The 26,554-nt window shown below is 40.7% G+C and overlaps 1 protein-coding gene and 1 non-coding gene across 5 annotated transcripts; both read right to left on the bottom strand.

Annotated features, from left to right (window-relative positions):
• Window positions 1-1,986: 1,986 nt before the first annotated feature.
• RNF149 (ring finger protein 149) lies at window positions 1,987-25,991 on the bottom strand. 4 transcript variants are annotated; one of them, XM_049834248.1, is made up of 10 exons: window positions 25,400-25,991; window positions 17,563-17,813; window positions 14,564-14,632; window positions 11,571-11,653; window positions 11,000-11,096; window positions 10,444-10,473; window positions 8,086-8,281; window positions 5,604-7,712; window positions 3,058-3,310; window positions 1,987-2,607 (listed from the first exon to the last, which is right to left on the bottom strand). In XM_049834248.1, exons 1-8 carry the CDS (start codon window positions 25,860-25,862, stop codon window positions 7,654-7,656), a joined length of 1,248 nt encoding a protein of 415 aa, XP_049690205.1. In that variant the 5' UTR covers window positions 25,863-25,991; the 3' UTR covers window positions 1,987-2,607; window positions 3,058-3,310; window positions 5,604-7,653. The 4 variants fall into 4 exon arrangements, with proteins under 4 accessions (XP_049690205.1, XP_049690203.1, XP_049690204.1 ...); XM_049834246.1 differs by having other exon boundaries at window positions 1,987-3,310; XM_049834247.1 differs by lacking the exon at window positions 3,058-3,310.
• LOC126053077 (small nucleolar RNA SNORD89) lies at window positions 5,183-5,298 on the bottom strand. Its single transcript, XR_007510242.1, has one exon. It is a non-coding gene; the product is annotated as a small nucleolar RNA SNORD89 (small nucleolar RNA).
• Window positions 25,992-26,554: the final 563 nt, after the last annotated feature.

Below are 26,554 nucleotides of genomic sequence, written 5' to 3'. Positions count from 1 at the left end.
AACAATGCATGCTGGTTTTGGTGAGTAAGGGAAAGTCTGTTTTGATGTTTAGAAAAAGCTAAAGGCTTATCTTTACGTGGCAGAAATGAAGTGTTGGCTGCTGTAGGCTCAGGGCGGTACTCTTTTCAAAATCACTGGCCTCACACCATCAGTAGTCGAAGTACTGCCCCTGCTTTGTGCTTGTAAGAATGTTTCACTAAGGAAAGACGGTCTCAGTTATTCCATAAAAATCCCAAGTCATGAGCATCTTCTCACTTCAAAACTTGCATAGGCAGTTGCTCTGTGGCTACCAAAATTAAAATAGCCTCTCACTTCTAAAGCATATATTTAGAGTACCATTCAGGTGTTGGGGAAACTGGGGAGGGAGTCTGCTAAAGTATTATTTTAAGCTGATTATAGAATAGCTGCTGTTATTTAAGCCTGGAGCCTGAAAAGGACAATAACTTGAAAAGCTAGCTCATTCTCATTTAATGCTGCTTGATAAATGAAAGCTGTTTTAAATCTGCATCTGCTTCTCAAATTTTTATGAAGTACAAGATCAATAATGCAAGGTCAAGACTGTCTTTTTGGCTTTCTCTAAGTAATTTAAGTTGCTAAATTGCTTGGATTGAAAATCCCATTGATCTCTCATCTCATGCAGCATAGTCTTTTGTTAAGTCCTGTGAGAGAAGTGTTCTCTAATCATTAGGGGTTAGACTTGTATAGCTTCCCAGAGTTAAGAGGCATTAGGCCAACTAAAGTAGCATTTATTTAAGGTCTGTTCCAATGCTAGACATTCCTTGTAAAACTCAAGATCATTGCTGTAAGTAATTGTTAGCAGCAACAGTTAACCTAGCTTCGTGCTCTAAATTTGTACCTTAAGGCTTGTACTTCAACTGTAGCAGATGTAAACTTGACTATCTTCTGTGTACTAGTACCGTTCTTCAAAAACATGGCTAAAACCCTGCTTTATATAGATTTTCAGGCTTTTGTTTGGAACTTTGTCATAGGCTGTAGTACTAATAGGCTCCATCAGAAAACTGATGACCACTGCTTCAAGGCATTGCAATCTACCTTATGATTTACAGAATTATTTTAAAGGAATTTAAGCTTTGCAGAAAAAAAAAGGTTGCTATGATACTACAGCAAAAACCTAGCTGTTCTGCCTCTTCATGGTATTTGCTTGAGTTATACTGACATCCATAAATCCCCAGGCCCTGGATTTGTCCTCTAACTATAAAAAAGTTTTATGATTTTATCATGAGTACTTCTGTAATATCCTAATTTCAAAGCCCTGTACATTGATGAAAACATTCAAACTTGTTACTGAATTTGCTGTACACTTCTGCATTGTTTGTTTGTTAGGGAAAGGCAAGCTGCAAGCCATGCTTTCCCAAATTTGTATTGCATTTACAAGGCAAGGTTGGGCAGGAAGGGGGCTGCAGGGTGGCCAGCTGAACCCCAGGGTGAGGATCCACACCGGAGCAGTGCTTGGAGAGCTGCAGCCCCAGGGAGGGAAGCTCACAAGGGGACAAGGGTGAGGAGGGAAGAGCAGAGACCAAATGCTATGGACTGACCACAACCTTCCTTCCCCTGCCACTGCTCACAGGGAAGGGAGAGGTAGAAGAGTCATGAGTAAAGGAATGAAGTTGAGCTTAGGAAGAAGGGTAGTTTCAGTTTTGTCTGTTTCTCACTATCCTACTCTATTTTTAAACAGCAATAAATTAGTTTTCATCAAGTCACATCTGTTTTGCCAGTAACTATTTCTTGTTGTGACCCATGACTTTTTCCATCTTATCTTCCCCCTCCTCAATAGGACAGGGGGAAAATGAGAGCAGCTGGGTGGGCATCTAGCAACCAACCTACATGGGGAAAACTCTACAACTGCTGAAAGGATCTTCCCCCTTAGCTACCCAGCATGAACTTGTTTTGTGCTAGTGCTGAGTGGCTCAGATCCATTTACAGAAGCGTAGCAAAGAACACAAAACCCCTCAAGCTTCTCAAACATTGCTTTTTAAAAGGTCTGTATAATTTATTATGGAATTTGAGCTTTTAGCCATTAAGTTACAACAACAATGCATAACTTGACATTCTTACAGTTGTACATACACAATGGAAAAGACATAGCCCAGTGCTTAATCCAAACAATGCAACCCAGTTAGTACAAGGTTACCATAAAAGACAGTCAATCGTGAATAGCTGCTGACAGACTGGCAAGTTCAAATGGTTCTCTGCAGTTATTTTTACAGTAGAAGTAACTGGCTTCAAAGTTTTGGACTTAAGCTTCAGACTAACAAAATGATGGGAACTCAAATTATTTTGCTCTTCTGAATTAAGAAGGATATTGTCTTTTAAAAATGCAGTATCATTACCATGTTTCAGATGGTGAAAAGTAGCTTCAGATCTAATGGAAGTACAATGGACAGTTTCCAGGCAATGCATTCTTCACACAAACACATGCAATTATAGAGACATTCTACTTTTAAAACTTTCTCAAATTAAGTTTTGCAATACAGCAGGATATCTGAGGAGAGAGATGAGGACCCATACTGAACAAAACCAAAAGCCTTCAGCTTGATTTGTGCATGTTTAATCTACAATTCCAATTACCAAATCTTCACACATCACCTGTGAGAGAAAAGAACACATCTAGTAAAGATCAGTCTCAAGGAGAGAAGACATGTTACAATTTTTACGGCCATTCTGGTTAAAAATAAAAATAATATGCTGCTGCCATCTTCCATTTCAGGAATTGTAATTCACCATGGCACTATTTTAAAACTGCATCAAGGGGAGAGTCCTGCTCTTTCCTCCTCCACCCCAACTCCTCATCCCCTTAGCCCAGCTCAAACTCAGTTAATTGCACAGTAAGGATATGCAGCTTCCTGGCTTGTTAAAATACAACTTTGATAGATTTAATTTTCTGCCACTTAAGCTGAACTAGTTCATCACATACTCTTAATGTGAATGGGAGGCAGAGCAAAGTAAATAGAGCAGAAAAGGAAAACCAGAAAGGACCACTCTCTTCTTGTAACAGCAAGCTATTAAATCAGTCCAAGCCATTGTGCAAAGTCTCACCCAGCCTGGTGGCTGCAGGGAGACAAACAGAAGAGAACATCTCTTGTGAAGCTGCCAACAATATTTCATTCACTCAGCAAGCAGCCAACACCAAGAACTCCACTCCCTCCAGGTTAACCCGATGAGATATTGCCAGCTGACTCCTCTACTAGATTTCAGTTCCGCCTCTCTTTGTAGAGCTGCAGAGTCAGTATGTTCTTATTGATCTCAGTATCTTCGTCCAGCACAGAAAAACTGCATTCAGTGCCAAGTGCTGAAAATCAAACCAATGAAAACTACACATGCACCCTCTCCACAGAACAACCCCACCAAACCAAAAAGCACCCCCAAAAACCCACCCAAAAAGCAAACAGACCCCCCAAACACCCACCTAGCCATCACCACAATATCATTACTGGCTTCATTCAGGGTGCTAAAGGCTCTGTTGAGCAAGAATTCCCAGTTTTACCAACACTTGGGATGTTGATATGTAATAAAAACATGTTTGTATTATACATTGTGGCAACAACTGAAAAAATATTCCACAAATTCAGAATGCCATTCTTAACCTACTGGTGTATACTTCAAAGTACAGTTGGTAATGCCAACAGTAGTTGCATGTCTAGTCAGAAGTCTGCTTTTATGGGGCAGCTAAATCATCAGCCCAACCTGTTGTGTCCTATCTGTTGCCATCATCATGTAAAACCAACACCTTTCGCTTCTGATCGAGCTCATCAAAACTTGCAAGTATAGACACTGCCTCAGACATCCTCTGAACCACAGGGGTAACCACTGCTACACACTGGCTGCACAACCCAGCTTCGGCAGGAATATACTGGTGCCCAATTTATTAAGTTGGCATGGATTAAAAGCATTCTCACTGTAGTTAAATTATCCTACAACTCCTCTGGCATGCCTCCAGAATCTAGCACTAACTACTGGCAACAGGTTACTGGTCCACATTCACATACTCAGGGGGCAGGGGAGGTGTGAGGGGCAGGGGGAAGAAGTTACTGCTATCTAATCAAACTCCTCCAGTACATGCAAAAGATCTCCTCCAAGCACTGCTTAGAGCCAAATAAGAATCCAGTCTATGGGTCATTAGTAAGAGAAAATCCAAATTTTCTAGTTAAATTGGTACTGCAGGTAATTAAACTCACTATTAACACACATTTATATCTGAAATGTCTACGGTTCATTTTTGCTTGTTATGAAGTCTGAAAGCTGAAGCTGGTTTAAACAGTTATTTAGTATCAAATTTCCAGTTTGGCATTTGTAGACTATTATTAATAAACTAAAATTTCTGAACAAAACTTTAAACACCAGTCCACTTTGACATGTTCATAGCTCCTTTTAAAATCACTTGTACTTTACAAATTTTCTCGCTAACAGTAACACCAGAACTAACGAAGCCACACCAATGAACACAATACTAACAAAACTTATTCTACAACAATAACAACCCCTAGTCCTGCTAGGGATTTTCCCCAACTGATATATTGAACTTCACTATTGGGGGGCTGTCCACTTCATGCGGGCACTATGCTTCAGCTCTGTAGAGCCATACCACATGAATGCCTCTCACAAGAAACGCTCTGCCTGATGACAGCAAAATCTGACAAAGGGACAAAGGTCTCCAAGACAAGTTCCTGCATGCTTTATGAAAAATGTGCAGCTAGGAAGAGAATCGGGGTGGGGGCAGAAGAAACCCACAACACATACAGCAAGAGTTCCCACATTAGGCAGGACATAGGCTAAGCAGAAGAGGCAGATTAAAGCTCCTCCAAATGGTAGGGAAGGGAGTCACAAGGCACCTATCCTGCAAAAACATTCATGGGGGGGGGGGAAACAGACTCATTAGTTCTGACCTTCACATAATTTTTTTGTAGGTAAAGTGCCAGAAACTAGAAATACCAGTTTGATCCAACATAGTAGGTCCAGATCAGCAAAGTCTGGGAACCTGTATTTACCTATAGCTGCCTACACCCGTTTACTCTAAGTTATGTATTAGATGAGCTGTAACAGTACGTCATATGCTCCAAGTTTCTAATCTTCTCTTTCAACTGTTTTAAGCTCCCTAGATTGTTTCTTTCCTGTCCTCTACTTTTTATCCTACCACTTTTTGCTAATGCATGTCAGCTTTTTGACTGAGGTCAGACAAATGATTCGCTTCGGAAGATTTTTGTCATCGAGCCTCCAAGGAGAGCAAACTGCTTGCTGGAGGCACTGCAATTCGGCCTTTTATTGTCATCATTCCTCAGCAGCACAGCTGGCCTTATGAGACCTAACTATATCAAAGACGAACTACGCACAAACCAACTCGACTGAAAACAACTACTCTTGTGAAAGGCTGAAATGAAACAGGTATAGTGCCAGCATTAGAAACATACCCCAGGAATCCTCACACTTGCATATCTTTCTAAGTCAGTACACTCAGATTTTATAAGCACACTTTTCAGTCTGCAGGTCCCTTGAAGCTTTTCTTCCAGCCTTCTGCCAGATCTCAGCTTTGATTCTTAAGAAAGCTTTTGGGTTTATAGGTATTACATAAAAGCTGAAGTACTCACCACATTTCTCCTCTCCAGCATGAATATTGCGCTGCAGGTATCAGCAAGACACAATCCACAGACTGACAAGACTTCTCTTGATAACGCCTTTTGGTTCCTCCTTGAGCTAGAGTTTAAACCCTCTCAACATTTACTACATCAATGTTCAGTTTTGTGTTAAGGAAGAGGGAGAAGACTTAGTTTTTAATATTGAAGAGACAGTTAAAAAGGCAGTTCTGGAAATGTTGATAAGCTTCTTTTGGAGACATGAACGTCCCTATACATTGTTTGGTTTAGTTGTGGGTTGTTTTTTTTATTTGTACAGTTTTGGAGATGGTTGGTCAGTCATATTCCATTCTCATGTGCTTCTTGTAAGATAAAGGCATCACAAAAACTTGCACCTGCTGGTGACATCAGAACTACAACCTGACAATTTTCCAGTAAACCTAAAAGTTACACTCCTACAGGGAAGAGGCAGATTTTTTTGTAAGTAGGCATTAATAGGAATTTCTTGAAGGAAATTTAGGGTGAAACATCTGCTCTGCAAAGTAGAAGTTCAGATTATACTTCCCCAGCTGAAACCTCTGTCATTTCTGGAACATTCATTCTAAAATTAAAAAAAGTTATTGCTTCTATTGAAGCTCAATATAAGTTAGAAAAAGAATTGCATATTTTCTTAAAAACATCCCAAATATACATTTTAAAAACAAAATGCACTCTAAAACAAATGTCTCGTGAAAGACACTGTTTTAAACAACCTGGAGTAACAGCTTTACAAAAGAAAATTGAGGAATGTAGCATATTATTTATAACATGACAACGCTAAAATCCTAAACAATTCACTTAACACTTAGTAAGTAGTGTTTTAAATATACACATTTCTTTACAAAACAGTTTAGCAATTCCTTATACCACTTACAGTACATAAATATTTGAGTAAGAGGTCATAATGGGAGATGCCAGGGTTTATATTTACTCTCAGATGCTTCAGGTTTCTTAAGTGATTTACTATAAGGCACAATACTGCTAATCTAAAAGAAAGGAATAAAAGCTAATGGCAAACCCAGTCAAAACTCCTAATGTGGAATATCCAAGAGAAGAATTCCAGCATCTCTATACAAAGGAAAAGGAAAAAAACCAAACCAAAAAACAAAACAAACCCAAACTTTGTAGATCCTAAGAAACAGTTTCAATTTGTACATAACAAAGTGGGACTGGATGGGAACAGGAGTAAGAAGGAATTAAGTAAATTCTTATAAATAGACTAATAAATACATTGTAGCCATAATTAGCCCTTTACCTCTGTTCTACTGAGTTTAAGATTGAAAGAGGTAACCAGTGTGCATATACCTAAATAAGTCTACATGCTCAGCACGTGAAGACCACCTAGCACAACCTGTTACTGCCAAATTCAGTATAAAAAGCTAGCAAGATGGAGAAAGTCTCCTTTTCTCTCAGCATCCACTCCGAGTAGAACACATTACAAGATCAAATTAGTATTTGTTACATGTAAGGAAAGTTGCAACTAGCAATTTTTTCATCACAAACAAGGATATGCAACATATCCATGAAGTTATTTGACTCCTTCAACATTAGATTATTTCTTTCCTAACAATATCCACCTCCAGTTACAACAGATCAGAACTTTCAGAACATTTTAAGAGTTGTAGTCTTGTAAGTGTTCTCCATGTGTACATACTGAATGTAAATAGTGCATCCAAAATATTTATCCATTAGACATTCTACATTGTTTTCACTGCCTAGTCTTCATCTTTGTTACAGCCCTCTGGAACACAATGACATTGTAACAATGCTTACAGAAAAAGGGTTATTGCATCTTTTTTTTTTTTTTTTTTTTTGAGGATGAGACATCCAGAGGAGATTTTATAAAATCCTCCTGTGTACAAAATTCTTAGTTATTAGCCCTTTTGGAACACCAGCTAGAAAAGTTTGAAAGGTAAAATAATTTACATTGTTATTTTTTCCCATTAACTAGACAAAAGTCCATACTAATTAAATAAAAAATAATAGTTCTTCAACAGTCTATTCAAGATATCTTCCATGAAGCAGTTCAATGGGAATTTCCATTAGATAGATGTTCTCCATGCCGGTTATTACTGACATCCACATCTAGAAGTCAGGAATTAAAAGAAAAATTGTTTGTTGATTTACCACTTTAATACATTTTATCTGTTACATTAATCCAAACTCTGGCAAAAAATTTCATATTCATATATACCCAAGGTTCTCAGGATTCTCTGGATAAGTAATCCTCCTAAGACACTGTATACATCCTCCCCTGCCCCGACCAGTTTCCTCCAGCTCGATAGAATTCTCTCAAAATCTACCTGCTTGTACTTTTTGAGTATCAGCAGTAAGTGACACCACTCAGTCTAGTCTGCACTGCAATACTAACACTACTAACATCAGTTAGAGAATAGCTTCTTCCAATGCAATGAATGGCATTAAGGATTGTCAAGTGATAAACTAAATTATTACTTACCAAGTAATGCTGTGGTTTCACCTGCATCCTCTTTTAAACTGGTACACTGCAATACAGATTCATTAGTGGAGGAAGCTGACAATTCGCTTACTTCATTTCTGTCATCATCTTGTAAAGCAATACTCAGACTTCCGACTGAAACACTGCCACTTATTGATTCAGGTATCTGAACTTCAAGGACATCTTCAGGGTCCCCCTTCAAAATTAAATACATTTAACTGACACTTTTGTCTACCATTAGGCATCAACATTCCTCCGCGTTACCACTTTGTAACCTCACCTTATCGGAAAAAGACCATTTTGTTTGCCTATTATCTATGCGCTCATGGGTAGTGTCGAACAGTGTCTACTTTCAATGTTACTGTCTGACTACAAAGAAACAAAGCCAAGCAAAAGAAAAGCCACTTTTTCCAAGCCACCCCAAAGCCAAGAGCAACAACAGGAGTCAACCCAGCCAGCCTTCTGGATGGAGTATTTCAACACTGTAGGAACAGTACTGCTGCAGTTAGCAGCCGGCTCAGCACATACAAAGTCTTCACTGAGCAAACCTATTGATCCTTTGAGTTTGTAGAAGCCTCTGTTTTTCACAATAGTAGTTGGGCAAGCTTAGATTATTTTTTTTACTGGGGTGAGCAAACATTTGACATCAGAACAAACTTCCCTCCTCCTCTACCTCCAGCCTAAACGTTAAGTCTGTTCCAAAAAATGCAAATATGCTGGCTTGTCGCTTTGCAGGAACAAAATAACTGCAGCACAGGCAAAGGAATTTATTTCACCTATTGTACATATAGCGTGAGCTATTTCTGATCCATTCTGAAAGTTAATTTGAAGTCCTACTACATGCACAATTCTGTTCATAAAATTAAACTGACTACCTTCACTAAGCCATTGCCATCGATATACTGACATTATTTATGCAAAAGCAAGTATACTGCAGTACAAGTAGCTATTCTGTGGGCTTCGTGATGAGTGTTTTTCCCCTCCTCAAACAATTAGCAAAGGCCCATCTTAAGATTTAAGAAATTCTAGGCTGATTCTTTCTTTAGCACCAAAGCAGCATATTTTAAAATGTACTGAATTTTAATAAGCTATAGAACTGCTACAATTGAACACAAGTTAAGACACATGTGATACTAATCTCTACATGTGTGGGCAGGGGGGCATTAATAATTTTGGTTTCCAAAACTTACGCAGTTAAATAAGCACCGAATCTACAAGATTCAACAATGCTCTACTAAATCAGTCAGACATGCTGAACTGCAGTTCTTTTTCTTGTACGAAATAGCGTAATGCAGGACTAGACCATTGAAGCCTGCTCCCTACAAAAGCCAGGTAATAGCACCTAGTGCCTTCTGCTTTGAGCCTTGGAAAATTTTTAAGCATCTAAAATATTTGCTCTCCATAAAACTGAATTGAGCCTTCAGCCTCTTTGCAGAACGTTTAGTAGATTTCTATAATAAGGCTGCACTTTCCTGTTTGCAGTTACGTCACTCAGCGAGCACATTGCTGAAAGAAGCTGCCTTGCTCTTCGCACTTTTTTTCCTCACATCGGTAAAAAATTCACACAATCGCTCTACAAACTAGATTGGGCAACCTGTATCAGGCTGAAAACTGAGCTAGAAAAAAAAATACTGAATGATTTCCCACATTATTAGCTTCAGTGGGACTTGAATGATTGATGCATAAGCAGTACACATTTCCCCCATTCCATTAGAAAAAACAACTGAGCTTCTGTATTTAATATAATCCCATTCAACCTGCTTTCCAACATTCATTTTGCATAACAAGCAGAGGAGGCATTACTCCTCCTGGTTAGGCTTGCTATCAGTATCCTCTGCCAACAGCATGAATTCAGGGAATAGAAGTGTTTTGAAGGTTCTAATATTTCAGTTTTCAGCCTGTATACAAAAGGATATATCCTTCTGTATGTAACACAAGTTACATCAACTCCAAGAACTGGAAGTGAGCAAAAAATAAGCTGCTAACATAACAATATTAAAGTAATAATAGTGATTTCACATAACAAAAAGATTGCAACTCTTGAGTAAAGTCTGACTTAATACACAGAAGCACCACAATCTGGTATACATATTAAATAGCAAGAGTATTGTCACATTTGACAAAACAAAAGAGCAATTCATAAGTCTTCCATATATCTGCTAAGTCTCTGGAATGAAATAAGAGAAAAGCTAGTCAAAACGCAGACCTAATCTATGAAAGAAAGGTCCCTGAAACCAAGGAACACCCCTGTTTTCTGAAGTTCTCTGTAGATCAGTAGAAGAGAAAAGAGGTACATTCATGCCTATGGCATTTTAGTGGAACTCAAGACTATTTATCAACAGTGACCGAGTAACCTACCGCATGTGTCTTCATCTCTCTTTTCTGGTGCTGTCAGAAAGAAATGAGAGCACATCATTTTCTCTACTTAACCAACTTCTGGTGAATGTCTTTAGGAAGGTTCTAAGTACTGGCTCATTTACAGGGATAAAACACTGGGCATATGTGGAAGTACACAAACACTCAAGATAGAAAACCTATAATTTCTTCCTTTGAATCGCAGTTCTCAACAAAATCAAATATATGCTCTAGATCTATTGAATTAAGTTATATTTTTGCAGCTTGGGCAAATTGCCTCACGTCTGCTTCAACTTCCTTCCTATCATCAGCTGGAGACAGAAAAAATTAGTTAACACAGAGAGTACACACAGGATTCATAAGCTGCTCGATACACTGTTTAAGATCTTACCCATAAAACTCCCTTATTTTTCTGGTTCTCACTCAATTACTCTTGCATCTTTGCCCAGTTTCTTCAGTCCCGTCAAGTAACAACTGTTCTCATTCTGAACAGTTACATGAAGTCTTGCCTCCTGCACTGTACTTCTACCTTGAAGATTAAAGTAAATGCGCAACATACCCAGTATCCCAAAGCTTTGATAACATCTAGTTTACACATTGGACAAGTTCGGTGGTCCAAAAGCCAAGGGTCAATGCACGTTCTATGGAAGATGTGCCTAAACAAAAGAAACGCCCTTTAGAATTTAACACAGAAGCCACACACTACTCCTTCAAACAATGTGCAAGTTACTAGATTAAAAAATAAACCCATTGCTTTATAACCTCAATAAATTAAGCAGTACCTAATTGTTAAGACAGACATAGTTCTGGAAGCATCTTCTTTCATGCTAGCTTTCTGAAATAAGAGTTGTTACTAACCACAAGGACACCACAGAGTTACCAGCTCAACTGTGTACAGTTCTAACTTAAGAAAGCTCTACTTCACTCCTACCCTTCTCCCAATTGCTCCTTTTTCCTGCACAGATACAAAGAGCTACATGGTCTCCCAGTGCCCTTCAACATGTAACAGCCCATATAAATGGCACAGCTTCAGCTCTGCCCCCAGAGTTTCAGAAGAGTTTCCAGAAAGCTCAACAAATATTTCTTAGGGAAAACATGCTAAAGAGGAAAGAATAATTATGGCAACTTACTTGCATGGCAGAATTCGGACAGTGTCTTTCAGTTTATAGTTCTCAATGCATACAGCACAGTTTTCCACATCAACATCTAAACCCTAAATATGACAACACATTTAAATGCATTACGTCCATATTTCATTACAGAACAAGCTTTGTGTAATAGCTAGCTTCACAGAATTTAAAACTTGTAAAATGGTTTAGCAAATAAAAATATCTCTCTCGTTTAACTCAAGATTCCATCAAGAGGTGACTTGATCAAGTGATACCAGATACTGAAAGCAGCCAAACCTGGATTTTCTAATTTACATAGCTATACATGGTACCTTAAGTAATCTGTTAAGTCTCAAACACTGCGACCACAGTAAAATTTCAGTTTAAAATAACTACAAAATGAAGACATTTTAAAAGAGGTGAGTACAGATGAAAGCGCACCATCTAATTCTTAACTGATGGTCCCAAAGACTTCTAAGTGCTTAAGTAGGAAGAGATTCTTGGGGTTAAATACTGGAAAGCCCTTCTTCCCCACTTTTTTCTCCTTTTTCTACCACATCCTAGCAGATATCCTCTGGTAGCTACGAGAACTGAAATATGCAATTGGGGTGGTTTTGGAAACTTCTCTCCAAGCTCAAACCAGAGAGACAGTCAAAATGCAGTATTTCCCCACCTCAATTTGTTTCTTTCTAAGGGTTAAATATCTTTCCTAACAGGTCTTGCTGTCTTCTTGAAGCCTGCTTATAGCTGCAGTGCAAATATGATGGTTATCTCCAGATGCAAGAGAAATAATTCAATGTTAATTGGGTTGTGTAAAACAAGTATTAGAAGAACAGACAGTGAGCCAACTTCTTCCCTTTCATCCCCCACAACATAAGTATTTTTTGTTTACTGCTTACTGAAGCACTTCAATTCCATTACCAGAAACACTCAAATGAATTAGTACTGCAAGCAAACTTTCAACTTCAAGGCAAGTTTTTCCCTCCTTTGCATGCTATCAATTTACATAATTAATGCTTAAATTCCCAAGTAAATCAAATTAAGACTGCTTTTTTACAAAGCATTACAGTTTGCTTTACGAAGCAAAGTTAAGGGAAGTACTTATTCTATAACTTTTTTTTTTATTCTGCACAAGAGGCAAAATCCAAGCACACCATATGTAGCACATACTCAAATGAGTGTCCATTTTACAATAATCCCATAAGCTTCTCAGGAAGGATCTACATGATAGCAAATACACTTTTAAAATATTGACCTATTTTTAGTTAAATACCTCATCCCCAAGTGAAGTGATAATGAAAGACTGTACTGTGTCACAATAAAAGAAATATTCTCTTTTAAATGACTGAAAGGAAATATCTAAAAAAAAAAAAAGTACATTTACAGAGTGGACAGGACTGTATTTCCAGATAAATTTTCATTAGATCATGAAAGTACCTCTGCATCAGTAAGTTACATAAATTTACTGATAGTAGGCTGATTCAAATCAAATCAGAAGACATGAGTTACCAAGCAGAAAAACTCTATTTTAATAGAGAGATTTTAACCTTATCTTATTCTACTTTGCTTAAATAACACAGTATACTGGTTGTAACTATGAATGCCGTATAACAGCTTAAATTACCCCATTTTATTTATTTTAGTCAAGGGTATATCAATGGGAAGGAACTACCTGGTACACTGCAAAAATCTCACAATACAAATCCTTTTTAGAGATTTACTGAACATCTACTGAAAAGCTGTTAACATCTTCCTTGTGGTTCTCACCATAGGTTTCATCATGACCCTTTTATATCCATTTCTTCCAGTGTTGATGTTATGCTTTGATACTGCTTTACACAAGTTTTGGTTCAATTCCATTCTTCTTGATCTCTGATCTCACCATTGTATGAACAGAAGTATGACTATCCCTCTGTTCACAGCTTGAAATAGCCTACTTTTGATGGAATTTATAACACAATCAAAAGTAATAAATACTTGTAAAATGCTACTTAAACACAGTGAATGCATAAGATGAAAAATGCAAGTTCAAAGACAGTTTTGGGTTTTTTTAAATTTCAAAAACGATGTACTAAATGACGCACATATTCTCTGTAGCATGTGACCTAGGCTGAACAGCTTCTGTTGAACCACAGCTTTTAAAGTCTTACACATAAATGTCCTTTCTCACCTCAATTTTACTCATAGACTAAAAAACCTAATCCTATTTTTTTATCTCTGAGCAAATCAGTCCTTTAAGTAAAAACTAATCAAATAAGACAAGGGTTGGGGAAAAAAAAAGCCTATGTAGTAGCAGAAGTCTAGTCAGAAGCTAATTTGGCATCTAGGATCAGAGCTGCCTGAAACTCCGACTAAAATAATATTTTCTTTCAAAACCATGGCTTTTTCTACTTCAGTTATTCTAATACAGCTTTGAGGTTTAGGCTGTATGCTGTCAAAGCTAACTTTTTGAAAGCTGTTATTTTTTAGAATAGTTGTATTTTAATACATAGAAATGTACTTCTAAAAAATTTATGCTTCTAGTAAGTCTATACAGCTCCTTAATGTATTGCATGTCAAAAGATGAAACAAATGTTTCATTCTTCAAAGCTTTTTAGATTTCTAAGGCCTTCTGATCAATAAAAAGATGGATGTTCTTTTAAGAAAACAAAAGATTACATCAGCTGTAAGAACTGTGTAATCAATAGGTCCTAGGAAGTATTTTGTAATCCACTTGTTGATGTTTTCAAGCGCTGGAAAGACTATAGTGTTTCCTCATCTTTACAGTATCAGCACTGTAGTCTCCTGCAGCATTCTGTATGACCAGGTACTATTTCCAACAAAACAGCCTTACATTCCTTGAGTAGTAATTTGACTCTTCAATTTTAAATCCTGCCTTCTAAGCAAAGGCCCTAAAGTGAGCCTAAAATTGTAAGTCACACTGCAATTATGTTGTGAGAATTTCAGTTCAAATTCTATAAAGACATTACAACAGTTTCAAGATCATACAGCAATAACTGGAGCCACTGAATTACCTTTTCTCCACGTTTCACAGTATGCAGCTGAAGCTGGCTGATTGCTTTCTTGGTTTCTTTCCTATGTCCCTTGAATAAAGATTTGAAGTATTAGTACACAAGTTAGTTTTAAGAGTTACATTTCAAAGCTTTTACATACTTTCCATGTGGGTTACCAAGTCTTTTGAATGCATCTAAAAAAAATTAATCTCTGGCTAACTAATTTGTTTACAAAGTCCTCCCAGCCAGCAGATGTTGAAGAACTGCAAGTTTTGCATTCTCGGGCACAGCAGCAAACATTATCTATAAGCGTACTGCTCTTACAATGAACTCAACCAGTGCAGAACTATGCAGACCAAGCTGACGTACGTAGCCTTGTATCGTGATTGCCTGCACTAAGGGCCTTCCCGCAAAGGAAAATTGAGACTAATGTAGGCTTTCGAGCTGAAACAACAGCCATATAACCAGACCTTCTAGTTAGGCAAGCCCATGAGCAAGCACACAGTAAGTTTTGCACCAGCTTGAGAGAAGGTGGAATCCTGCCGGGCAGCCTACAGCTGGCCACCAGGTCAAAAAGCTGCTTGTAGCTATTAATACTTCCCCTCCGTCAAACACTGTCTCACACATTATACAAAGCTTTGCACTGAAAGGACACATTATGCAAAGGAGATGACAAGAAAGGCTTAACAGACATGAAACACCACACTGGACTTCTATACAGTAACAGTCCTGATTGTGCTTAGAGGGGAAGCAAGAGAAGAAAGCAGTACTGTATTCCACGACAAAGTGCTAGCTACTGCTAGAAATTGAGAAACTAAACACTCCCAATTAACAGATGTTGATCTGTCTAGCAGCAACCCTCACTGAGGAAATACCATAAAGGAATAAACCACACGTAATGGTAGCTTTTCTCTGTAATAATTACAATGACTTATATCACTTTACAAACTTATAGTACTGAAAATTGGGATTTTTTTATTATTATTATTTTTTTATGGTGTTAAAAAGAATCAGTCTGAAAGTTCTCTCAGAAATGGGCAGACAACCAGCAGCAGCAGTCTATTCCACCTTCTGTATCAGTTCAGGGGTTTCTGCACAGTCCTGTTTCACCTTCAGTAGCAGGAAGGTCTTCCAAAGTTTTACTGCTGAACCGATCTTAGAATAAATCTTAAGATACCTGTCTTCACCTTCACTCAGCAGCTACACAGTAGCTTGCTTTAAAGCATGGCATACTTAACTCCCAAGTTTTAATTACACTAGAGTCAGTAAGCCAAGCAAAATAAGATTTGGGTTAGAAAAGTGGCTTTTTGCTTCCAAAATTCTTTTTTAAGACTCCTAATGATGTATCTTGACCAAGATTTTCAAAACATTTTCAAACTTCCCATAGTTTTGTAAGGTTTCGTTTTCAATGGCCATTTTAAAAGAGGGAGAACTGAGAAAGTGGTATAACCTTCTAACGCTAGACAATTTAATTAAGAAGCATTTAGATGACAAGACCAATGGCAAAAATCTATTAAGAGTCTGTGGTCCATGTTTCTGGGAAACATCACATTCATCCTAAAAAATGCTCTTAAAACTTTTCATAAAGCATGTGAACTTCCCTTAGCATGAACTATCCTAAAGCCAACAGGAAGAAGCACCTTTCTTCAAACAACTGTTGCAACACAAAACCACTCCCCTTTTTCTATAAATACTTCTCAAAAATTTTGTTTTCTTTAAAGTATTCTCAGAATTTAAGTTCTAAGACTTAAAGCATAGTAAAAAAGAGTCTAGGGAACCAACATTTCAAGGGGAACGCAAGTTTCACCAATACAGAAGTTCCATGTGTTATCCTCAGTTACTGAAAAGAGAAATTAAGTATTTTCCCAGAAGAGTCCTGTAAGTCACAGCTCAGACTCCTGAAGGCAAACAAAAATTCCCTTCCCTCTTCCCCCAAAGCTAGAATCTACATGTTCAAGCAGAAGGCAGGGGAAGTCCATGTGATATGCAGTCATTTGAAACAATTTTTTTTTTTTCTGAACTGAGGATTAAACAAAAACAAAACAAAAAAAGAGAACTGCTTGCAAAGAAAAACAAGCGCAACTTTCATTTTCACTGTTACTAGAGAACTATGGTAGAGCAGCTGATGACCATGGAAGGAACTTAACCGATGTGCAAAAGCTGAAAACCACAAGGAAGTGCCATCCCAAGATACTTTCAAAACTCAGCTGGACTAGGTCTGCAGCTGACTCCAGCAACTCCAGTTGCTCTCGAGTGCAGGGGTTTGAACCAGATAGCCTCCAGAGGTCCGTTCCAACCTAAATTAATCTATGATGAAGTACTTCCCTCAGGGGAAAAAAAGTAAAGCTGATTTTTTTTTTTAACCTATCAAAGAACAGGAATGTGGAAGGGGCAAATAAGGAGCAAAGTTATTCCTTCCTGATCTTCCCAGTACTCCTACCGCTCTCAGCACTTTGGGTAGTCCAAGAGAGCTGAATCTCACCACACATGCTCCTTTTAGCCTGCTGCAATTTGGTACTCTACAGTGGAATGGTAGGATTACAAGTATCAAAGGTAGTTTTCATAAAGCTTTAGAACCAAAAATTCTAGCCCTAACTACTTGTGGGTCTTATTAAAAAAATTTACCATGGTCTCTTTCCATTAAAAATAAGTCTGGTTAGTGAAGTTAGTACTTTCAGTATGAAAATTACTGAAGAATGAAAATAATTTTAATTTCAAAAGGAAGGAAGTTAAGTGACAAATCACACAAGAAGCTGCCTTTACTCAGTTGTTGACAAGTGGCTAAATGTATTTCCCACGACTTCATACGAGTATCTAATAATTATAACTGGCCAAACTTGCAATGCCAATTAGCACACTGCTTATTAGCCTCACTAACCATTACTGACTAGCATTCACAGATAGTAAAGTAGCAAGAAGGCACAGATCTTCAAGAATGCTTCAATAAACAAGCAAAGTTAGGCAACTGATTTGACATGAGAAGACGGTAAATATTCTAAAGCGTCATCATCTCCAATTACCTGGTTTCCAAACTGTGATCCTGTATACAGGAAACGTTGTATATAGTAAAATATGAGCCAAGCGAGCGATATAATCATCATGGTGATGAAGGCGATGGCTACAAACACAACCGACTGGCCACTAATATATTCCTGCACATGTCGTGTGCCAACAATAATAGTCATTTTTACTGGAATCCCTCTTCGTACTGGTTCCAGTATCTCTATCCCTTTTGGATAGCCAACCATTATCACCACTGTATTTCCTGTTCCTGTTGGAGGGGAAAAAAAAAAAAGAAAAAAGTCAGTCATCACAGCAAAAATTTAGGCATCCTGGCTTGATGGTCATTTGGGCCTCTCCAGTTAAGATCAGTGAGCAAGGTTACAGGAAAACTTCTAAGTGTTTTTTCAGGCATAGCAGACTTGATATAAAGTTTACTAATAAAGAACCCTTTATTTACTTTATGAAACTCTCAAACACAAGATAAACTTCAACAGATGCATCTTTACTGTTCAAGGCCCTATACTCCTCATTCTACACAGTGAGGTGGGATGTGGATGCCACGCAAACAAACCAGGCAAGTTATACACATCTCATCTTGAAGCTGCTGAAGTTCTAATGTGCAACTCGGGAACAGCTGGTCTTTTATCTGTCAGTGTGGGAATTTTAGCTGCAGATGGAGACAGTAGGTGAATACCATGAAGAGACACACATTCAATTAAGTTTGAATCTGAATCCATAGCACAATTACACTGGATATGTGAACAAAAAGAAAAAAAAAGATTCAGCTATTTAATATTAAATTACACTAAACACTGAAATACTTAAAGATTCTTCAATACTAAATATTTAAAATGTAATGAGACTTCACAACATGGACTTGCCAGGAAGTACTTTGAGACTCTTCTGGGAGCATGGAACCAAAGGATTTCTCTATTATATTAGAATTCGAAAGCACTCAATCCATATGAAAAAGCACCTAATTCCAAAAAAACCCCTTTAAGCACCACATTGCCACCAAAACCAGTAAGATACTGTCAAGACCAACTAGCAGAAACCAAAGATCCTCTGTGACTAGAGTTTTACTCCATTTTGTCTGGAAGCATCTCTGGTATTGTCTCAGAAACATCAAACCTAAGTATTACAAAACAAACTACAAACAAATGTACTTGTTAAAAATGTCACCTTTTCACACTGGTCTGTGCTATATTTATTTGAATAGTTCTTACTTTGTGTGTACTAACGCTGCTACACACCCTTGGTAAAGTCATGGCTTTACTGCTTACTTTGCACTCCTACCTCTGAGAAAAAGTGAAACTAAGCTTGATTCAGAGAGAAAGTAGAAGAAGAAGAAAGAAAAGAGGGGGTTTCCTATCCAGAAAGCTAAAGCTGTAATGTCACAGTTACCTTCTCAGATTCTCAAGATTACCTACCTGCAACAAGACCTCCCACTGAAGACTTAAAGCCTTTTTCCCCTCCTGGCTGTGTTAGATACACTACTGAGAAGCTATGTCAAAAGAAATGGTTGCCTGACTTCTAACATTACATCAAGTGGGGATTTTCAAAACTCAGAGCAACATTCCAGACTCACCCACCTCTCTGCCTACTAAGACAAAGAGTTGTTTGCCTGAAATATTTAAAACAAACTCCTTTACTTGAGACGGTTCTGGCTGTGACACCTCGTCAACCCAGCCATTCCGCTACCACACTGAGGGGAATTTACAGAAGTTTCAATTCTGAACATAGCAGTTCCTCCCTCTGTAAGGTGCAGATGGTCTGCTGTGGATGAAACACTAAAGGTTCCAGTTACTAGTTGAATAACCCTCCTACCTCGATGCCAGTTACCCTTTTTTCAGCTTCACCTTACACAACCATCTCACTTCTGGTCACCTACTGTAAGAACCATTATACCCATCTGCCAGATCCAGACCCAGCAAAAGAGCAGATTTTCCAAATAGGGCTAAGTTTCTGGAGGTTTTGAGGATGGTGTGGGGAGACAGAGAAAAAGATTCTACTGGGGAAAGGTCCAATTTGTGGCTCCCCTCAGGCACCCCATTCAGCTTGCCAGCAGCTCCCACCATAGGTTGCCTCAGCTGGTGGGTGCATTAGGAGACAAAGCAGGGAAACTGTAGGCAAACGAGAAAAATCCACAAGCAACCAGGCTCCACTAATTAGGTCTACTCACCAACAACGTGCCGGTCCACATGATACCACAAGTCCAAGTGTACTAAGAATTGGTTAATTAATATTATTCTCCGCTCTGAACCAGCATGAAAGCATTACCAGAGAGACTCATGAATCTTGTAGAGAAGAATGTGCGAAACACTCCTTGCTTTCTGACCCTGCACAACCCCACAGGGAGTTAACAGGAAAAGAACGTATGAAGGTAGAAATTTATCTCACATTGCTGAGAACTGTTATCCACATACCCAAATGAGAAGATTAGGTCCTATGTCCCTAATGAAGTGTAAGAGTTACAAGTAACAGGAGGGGTGCCTAAGGATGGCTAATGAACGGTATGGGAGTGCTGGAAAGATTTATGTGATTTCATTCAGCCTTGGGGAAGAAAAGAAAGTTTCAAGATCAGCGGCAGCCTGGATTTTTCAATCAATAAAGGTTTCCTCCTCAATCCCAAAATCTTGAGTCAGTTTAATCCTGCTATCTAGTTCTCTGCATAATTTCTAACAAAGAAGTATTTTAAAACCCCACAATAATCAGTAATGCCTTTCCCTGTTTTGTCACTAGCATGTCCGACTATCAGCCAGTTATTTCCTTGAAATGGAAGCCAGGATACTTTTGTGCAATGGCTGCTAGACACTGTGACACCTTCTAGTTTTAGAACAAACACGAGTCTGCTGTACATTTTTAAATAAATGCCCATTAAAAGCCTTTTAACAGTTTTAAAGACTTGGTGATGAACCTGCCATTAAAAATACGTGCAACTAAACATGACAGCCTTGAAGGTCATAAGACAGAAAGAGGAGAAGAAAAAAAAAATTGCAATCCACTATTACAAAAGGAACAAGAGCAGTCTCAGAGAAGTAGTTGCCCTGAGCAGCCTGCAAGACTAAGGCCTTAACTCATTCCTCACTAATTTTAGACTTCTGTTCTGAAACACATTATTCAAAGACTGAAATGCTGTTGAGTCATTCCATCAGCTTCTTCAACTGCATCACAACTCAGAGACCTCAGATCACATTTATAAAAGAACTCCAAGTGTCACATACAAGTATCTACTGAGAGCATGTCTTGTTGGCTTTGCCTTTCTATAACTTTCTAATTTCGCAGTAAATAACCACGTGTTTATTCTGCTAGAGTAAACTTGTCTTCTTTTCTAGGTTTGATTGATGCTTCAGTGGAATCAGGTAGATTTGAAATCTGGTATGTGCTTTTTTTTTTTTAACATTATCATCCAAATAAAGCAGTGAGAGCTGGCAGATCCTTAGGAAACCTGGAAAGGAGGGCAAATTTGGAACTCTGAAGATGAAGGTATGTTTCCTGCCAGCACGCCAAGGTCAGTTTTACTGCTAGCATTGCTAGTCTTCTCTTGCAAAAGAAAGCCAGCACTCTCTTGATGAGGAAAAAGTAGTACAGATACAGATCTTGATTCCAGACATCCCAAACTATCACATTTATTCCCATCCATCCCTACAGATAACAAAGATAATTTTCTATCATCCAGAAACCAATTGCAGACATACTGTAGTTTTTGTCCTCACAAGAAACACCAGAAAGCTCCCAGAGTTTGAGCACCTTGGTAAAAAGTTTGAGGTCAGTCCTTAGATCTATTTAAGCATAGGCACCCTACTAATATCGCCACAATTAACACCAAATATTCTCTTTAGCTCCTGGTCCAAACAAACATGCCTGATCTTTACCAAATGCATAACAGTACACTAACAATCTGATGACAGGCTTTGTCTCAACCATCTACCCCAACCTCATCTCATCAAATCCCTGGTGCACGTTGTTTTCACCTGCTCAAGAAGGAGGATGCATGAAGAGTCAAGTAGTCAAGCAATCAACATTCCTCTTTCCACATAGGTTTCCAACACATACGCACTCTTATGCATAAAACACGTATAGGCATTTTGAAGTTACTCCTGCTTCTTCAGAACAACGTAGTAGCTCAACATCTTGCAGTCACTGAGTTAAGCAAGCCACTGATTTCAGTTCTGTCCTTTCAGTAGTAGAGTACAAGAAGCTTTTGGTAGAAAGCAGCAGTAAAGCAGAAGTTATGCACCACTTGAGAATCCTGAGTAGTGCTAAAAGCAATGTAGCAAAGAGTTGAACTACGTGCCAAAATAACCTTAACTCTGCCGCTCTGAAGCTGGCAAGAGCTTATAGAATCACGACTACAAAGTCTTTCGCATCTGTTTTGTTCAATATACCTGCATTAAAAAATATGACAATGAAGGAAAGAACTAGTTGGGTATATTTTGGCAAAGCTGTACCAAATCAAAGACCATTTTCTTTACATAGCCAAAGTCATACACTCAAGTCCCAAGCCTCCCTTAAATCCACAAGCCATGCACCAAAGCTCCACTCCAGACCTATCTGAAACTATTGTAGCCAGTCCTCCTCCTTCCCTTCCCCCTGCGTGTCAAGCACAATCATGTTTTATTCCGTAGTCTTCAAGGTATCAAACGTATGTTCTGATCAGCATCACCAAATCCTAGCTTGAGAGGGGATTCAGAGGTAGCTGGATGCCCAGCATGAAGGATAACAGGAAAACTATAGAACCAGAAGACCCTTTTTTTCTTTCCACTGCAATATACCTCTGCCTCCCCCTAATTTCTCGACCAGCATTGAGCCTCTAACTCTCCTTAGTCTGCTCTCTGCAATACTCCACACCTTGCCTCTCCAACCCACTCCCAGCTAATATTTACACACAATACTTATTTTGGTTTTGGAAAGGAATTTGAAGCCTCTGTATTATATACCACCACCACCAAAGTAAACAGAGTTAAGACCGCCTGCAAAGTCTATATTCCTGTAAAACTGAAGTTTGAGTTTATACTATTCAGATTCAATAACAGAAGTACAACTCCTCGAGTCATTTGGGTAAAATGACTATCTTCCACAGGAAAAAACCTCCTCAGCTACACGTGAAGCTGTTTCACTATTACTTCCCCCGAGGAGGGAAGTAATGCAGCATTTTGAACAACATAATTTGGTCAAAGAGCACAGGCCTGAAAAACACGAGACATCAGTTTGAGTCATATTTGAAGAACCTTCTTTTGGAAGGAGGGACAGGATTGCAAGGCTAGATATTCAAACTCTTGACTCTGCTGTTCCAAAACTTTCATTAAAATCCCTACTCACTGTACTCACGAAGCTCACAAGGTACCCATGAAAAAAAACTAAACTGCAGAGTATTTGAAACGTAAGTCCTTGATCAAATGCCTTGACACCAGGTACAGCCAATCACTTCTTTGCCTAATCAAGAATCTCTCTTTTTACTCAAGTTGGAGTAAAACCCCTAAAAACACAAAAACCCCACCAACAACAGCACACATGCATCACACACACACCAGAAAGTTCAAAGGCCAGGTTTTTCAGCAGAATGAAAAGATGAAACTTTGAGATCAGAAGAGTTACTCATTTATCACCCTCAGGCAACTGAGGCTGCGCCTCTATCAGCCATAACCATTGTTCCATCTCACACCATTTTCAGTGCCACTAATTGCAAATCTGCTAAATGGATGTTCCTTATGCATCTAACTTCACTCCTTAGTTACAGCACTGCAGATATCCCAGAGTATTTATTCTCGGCGCTCCTCCCAGAAGCAGGGTTTGTTCCCTCACGTGTCAGTTCACAAATCCCTTCACAGGAATGGCAAACTTGGATCCTGTAAAATACAGCATTACCTTCTACATGCTTCCTTGCCTGTCTTCCACAAACTTTTCCCCCCCCCTTCAAAAAAAACAATATTGAAAACACTAACAGTAATTCTTCCCTATATTCCCAAAGTGCACTGAAAAATTTGAACATTTACATGTTTGAAAGTTTTGATCATGAAACAAAGATTTGTGACTCCAGCAGAGCTAGTAATTATATTGTGATATATTATTATATTCCTGCCCCAACCAAACCATCCTGAGGTCCAAACTGCATTTGCAAACTCAGTATAAATAAGTACAAATGTATTCTTGTATACATACTAAATCACACTCTTTACATAGGTAGAGGTTTTATCAGCAACTTTCTGCCAGTTTAAGAAGAAACCAACCAGCAGTCAGGGAGCACTGGTCTTCATACTACTGATAGATGTAACTATACTAGCAAGTCTAAACCTGAGCATAAGCCCAAGAAAGTCTTCTGCAGCACAGAGATGATAGCAGAAAAGAGAAAATTGTAAAAATTTGATAAAATAAGCAAGATGAAAAAAGGAGAAAAATTCCACAGAAGAGCAAATAATATTTATGAGAGGCTACGACAGGGGCATGGAGAAGAACATGGAAAAATTCCCACAGGGAACAAAAAAAAATTTTGTACTGACTGGCCAATACAGAGTGACAACAAGAAAAAGAAACTGACAGCTGGTAAAGAGGAAAGAATTACTATCCAAAGTACCTTAATCACCACATGGGATCAAAGGTACATCTTAACTAGCGTCCCACCTCCACTTTCACGGTGGATTAAGAACACAAGAGATGGGCCCGGCCGACCTACCCAAGCAAGCAGCAGGCTAAGAGGAATGATAATCACACTTCCAACCCCCAAGTTGGTGCCACTTGGTATTCTAAGAAAAGAGACTTGTTTTCCATCTCATATCATACATGCTATGAAGCAACAGCTCCCTAACTGAGATTTTCAGCTCACTATAATAAAGAAAGTATGTTTGTTTTCTTCAGAAACACATTACAGTTCTACTTCAACCAAGTCCGTTGTCTTGCCCTTCCTCACGACCAAGAACGACAGCGTGGGCATTAACAAACTCATTGTACCAGGACCTTGTGAAAGACACATTTGCAGCAATTTTTACTTGGTTTGATTTGTCTTTGCATCCTCCTCTGAAGACCTGCCAGTTCCTTGGAAATCTACAAATGCAAACAGATTTTATAGCAGAGTTTTGAAGTTTCTTCCCCTTTGATTTAAGCATTTGATGTCGTCGTGCTCATAAAAATGCAGCAAGACTTTAGTGTCATAGCCCAAGCAGAGACTGCAGCGACAGAACACCTGGGTTCTTATCTGGGCAAAAATCGCACATCCCTTCTGTAGGCTACAGATCACCAGCACGCTCAGACAAGCCAAGTCAACATCCATCTCCAGGCTGCAGCTCTCCCGCCGCATTAGCGAGCATTTAAGAATTACCTGATGCTTCTACCTCTCCCCCGTCCTTTACAGACCTGCGCAGGAGAGGACGACGGAGCTATTACGATAAAGCCTGTACCAAAAGCTATCTTCAGATAGCTACGGCCATGCCTTCACAGGCACCAGAAGGCGTCTTCAAGATACCTGGCACCGCCTGCGGAAAGCTGCCCTCCTGTCACCGCTGCAGCCCTTCTGCCAGAGGGTACGAAGCACAGAGGCAGCCCTAAATGAAACCGTGACCCCCCCGCAGCAGCCTGTCACAGTGCTGCCCGCTTCGGATGGCTTCTCCGCATCTTCCCCCCCCCTCCCCGACACCCGGGCTGTAACTTGGAAGACAGAAGGCCGGTCCCGGCGTTTCCCCAGCACGGTTTAGAGGAAGAGGAAACAAAAACCCGGCTCTTTGTACCATTTTTACGGGGATGTCTGCCTCCCCCCCCCCCCCCCCACTCCCCATCTCCGGCCACCGAGGCGGACCGGCGTTAGACAAAGCCACCCCCCCCACCCCCCCGAGCCCCCCGCACCCCTCCGCCCCCGCTCACCCAGGTGGGACATGGAGACGGTGCTGTTCCCAAAACGGGCCTCGTTGTAGATGACCACGGCGGCCGCCCGTTTCCTCGCCGCGTTGGTGACCTTGTCCTTGAAGGTGCAACCGCCGCGGGCCACCAAAGCGATCCAGGGCGGCGGGTCGCCCTCGGGGGTCCCACGGCCGCCGGGGGGCAGCGGTACGTCGTAGTCGGTGTCGGCGGCGCAGCCTTCCATGTGGCGGGGTGAGGCGCCGCGGGGGATGCCCACCAGGCCCTGGGCGCTCTCCTTCGGCGAGCTGTCCCCGTAACGGCCGCTCTCCGTGTTACCCCGCACCGTGCGGTTGCTGAGCGGCTCCACGTAGGCCGTGCTCACCCACGCCGTGTACCACTCCAGGGCCCTCGCGCCCTGACCCACCGGAGCTCCCAACGCCACCAGCGCCGCCGCCGCCACCAGCGCCAGCCGGGCGCGACGCACCATGGCCCGGCCGCCGCCAACGCGGCTCAACGGCTCGGTTCCGCCGTCAACGGCAGGAGGAGGAGGAGGAGGAGGAGGGAGGCCGCTCCGCCGTCCTCTACCGCGCCTCGGCTCTGCCGCCGCGGCCGTCTAACCGCGCCAGGTAACACCTCCCCCCCCTCCTCCGCCACCACAGCCGCCGCCGCCCGCCCCGGGCGGAGCCCGCCCGCCGCCGCGGCTAATGGCGAGGCGGAGGCCGGCCCGGCCCCGCCCACCCCGACAGTCCGCGCATGCGCCGCACCGCCCCGGCGGAGGGGAGGGGGGTGGTTCTCCTCCCTCCCCGGGGGATGCTGGGAGGGATGGAGGGAGGGGAGCGGCCGTTGCCGCGCCCGCGAGGGTAGCCCCGCCCCTCGTTCGTCCCCGGCCCCGCCCCGCGTGGGGCTTCTGTCAGCCTCCGCCTCGGCGGTGAGGGGTCGGGCCGGCACCGGGCCGCGGAACCCCACCGGGCCGGGCCGGGCCGGGCCGGGCCGGGCCTGGCCTGGAGGCCACAAGCTTGAGGGGAGGAAGCCGCCCACCCCCGGCCGCAACCGGTTCCTGCGGGGGGATGAACGTAAAGAGGCTCCTGCGCGGAGAGCGTCCGCCGCGGCCTTCCGCGCACCGGCCTCCCCGTGCAACAGGAGGCCTCGGGCGTTGCTTGGGCCTTCAGCCCTGGCGGT

Source organism: Accipiter gentilis, chromosome 31, assembly GCF_929443795.1.
Source record: "Accipiter gentilis chromosome 31, bAccGen1.1, whole genome shotgun sequence".
Classification (NCBI taxonomy): Eukaryota; Metazoa; Chordata; class Aves; order Accipitriformes; family Accipitridae; genus Astur; species Astur gentilis.
Note: the sequence above shows the minus strand (reverse complement) of the source record. Positions and strands in the feature narration are given on the sequence as shown.

What these genes read in the sequence shown, in the direction of transcription:
- RNF149 (XM_049834246.1), bottom strand. Translation starts at nt 25,862, where the DNA reads ATGGTGCGTCGCGCCCGGCTGGCGCTGGTGGCGGCGGCGGCGCTGGTG. An exon ending in CGTCTCCATGTCCCACCTGG is followed by an intron (nt 17,814 to 25,399) that starts GTGAGCGGGGGC and finishes CCCCTCCAACAG; the next exon opens with GAACAGGAAATACAGTGGTG. An exon ending in GTCCGAATTCTGCCATGCAA is followed by an intron (nt 11,097 to 11,570) that starts GTAAGTTGCCAT and finishes TCTTTTGTTTAG; the next exon opens with GCACATCTTCCATAGAACGT.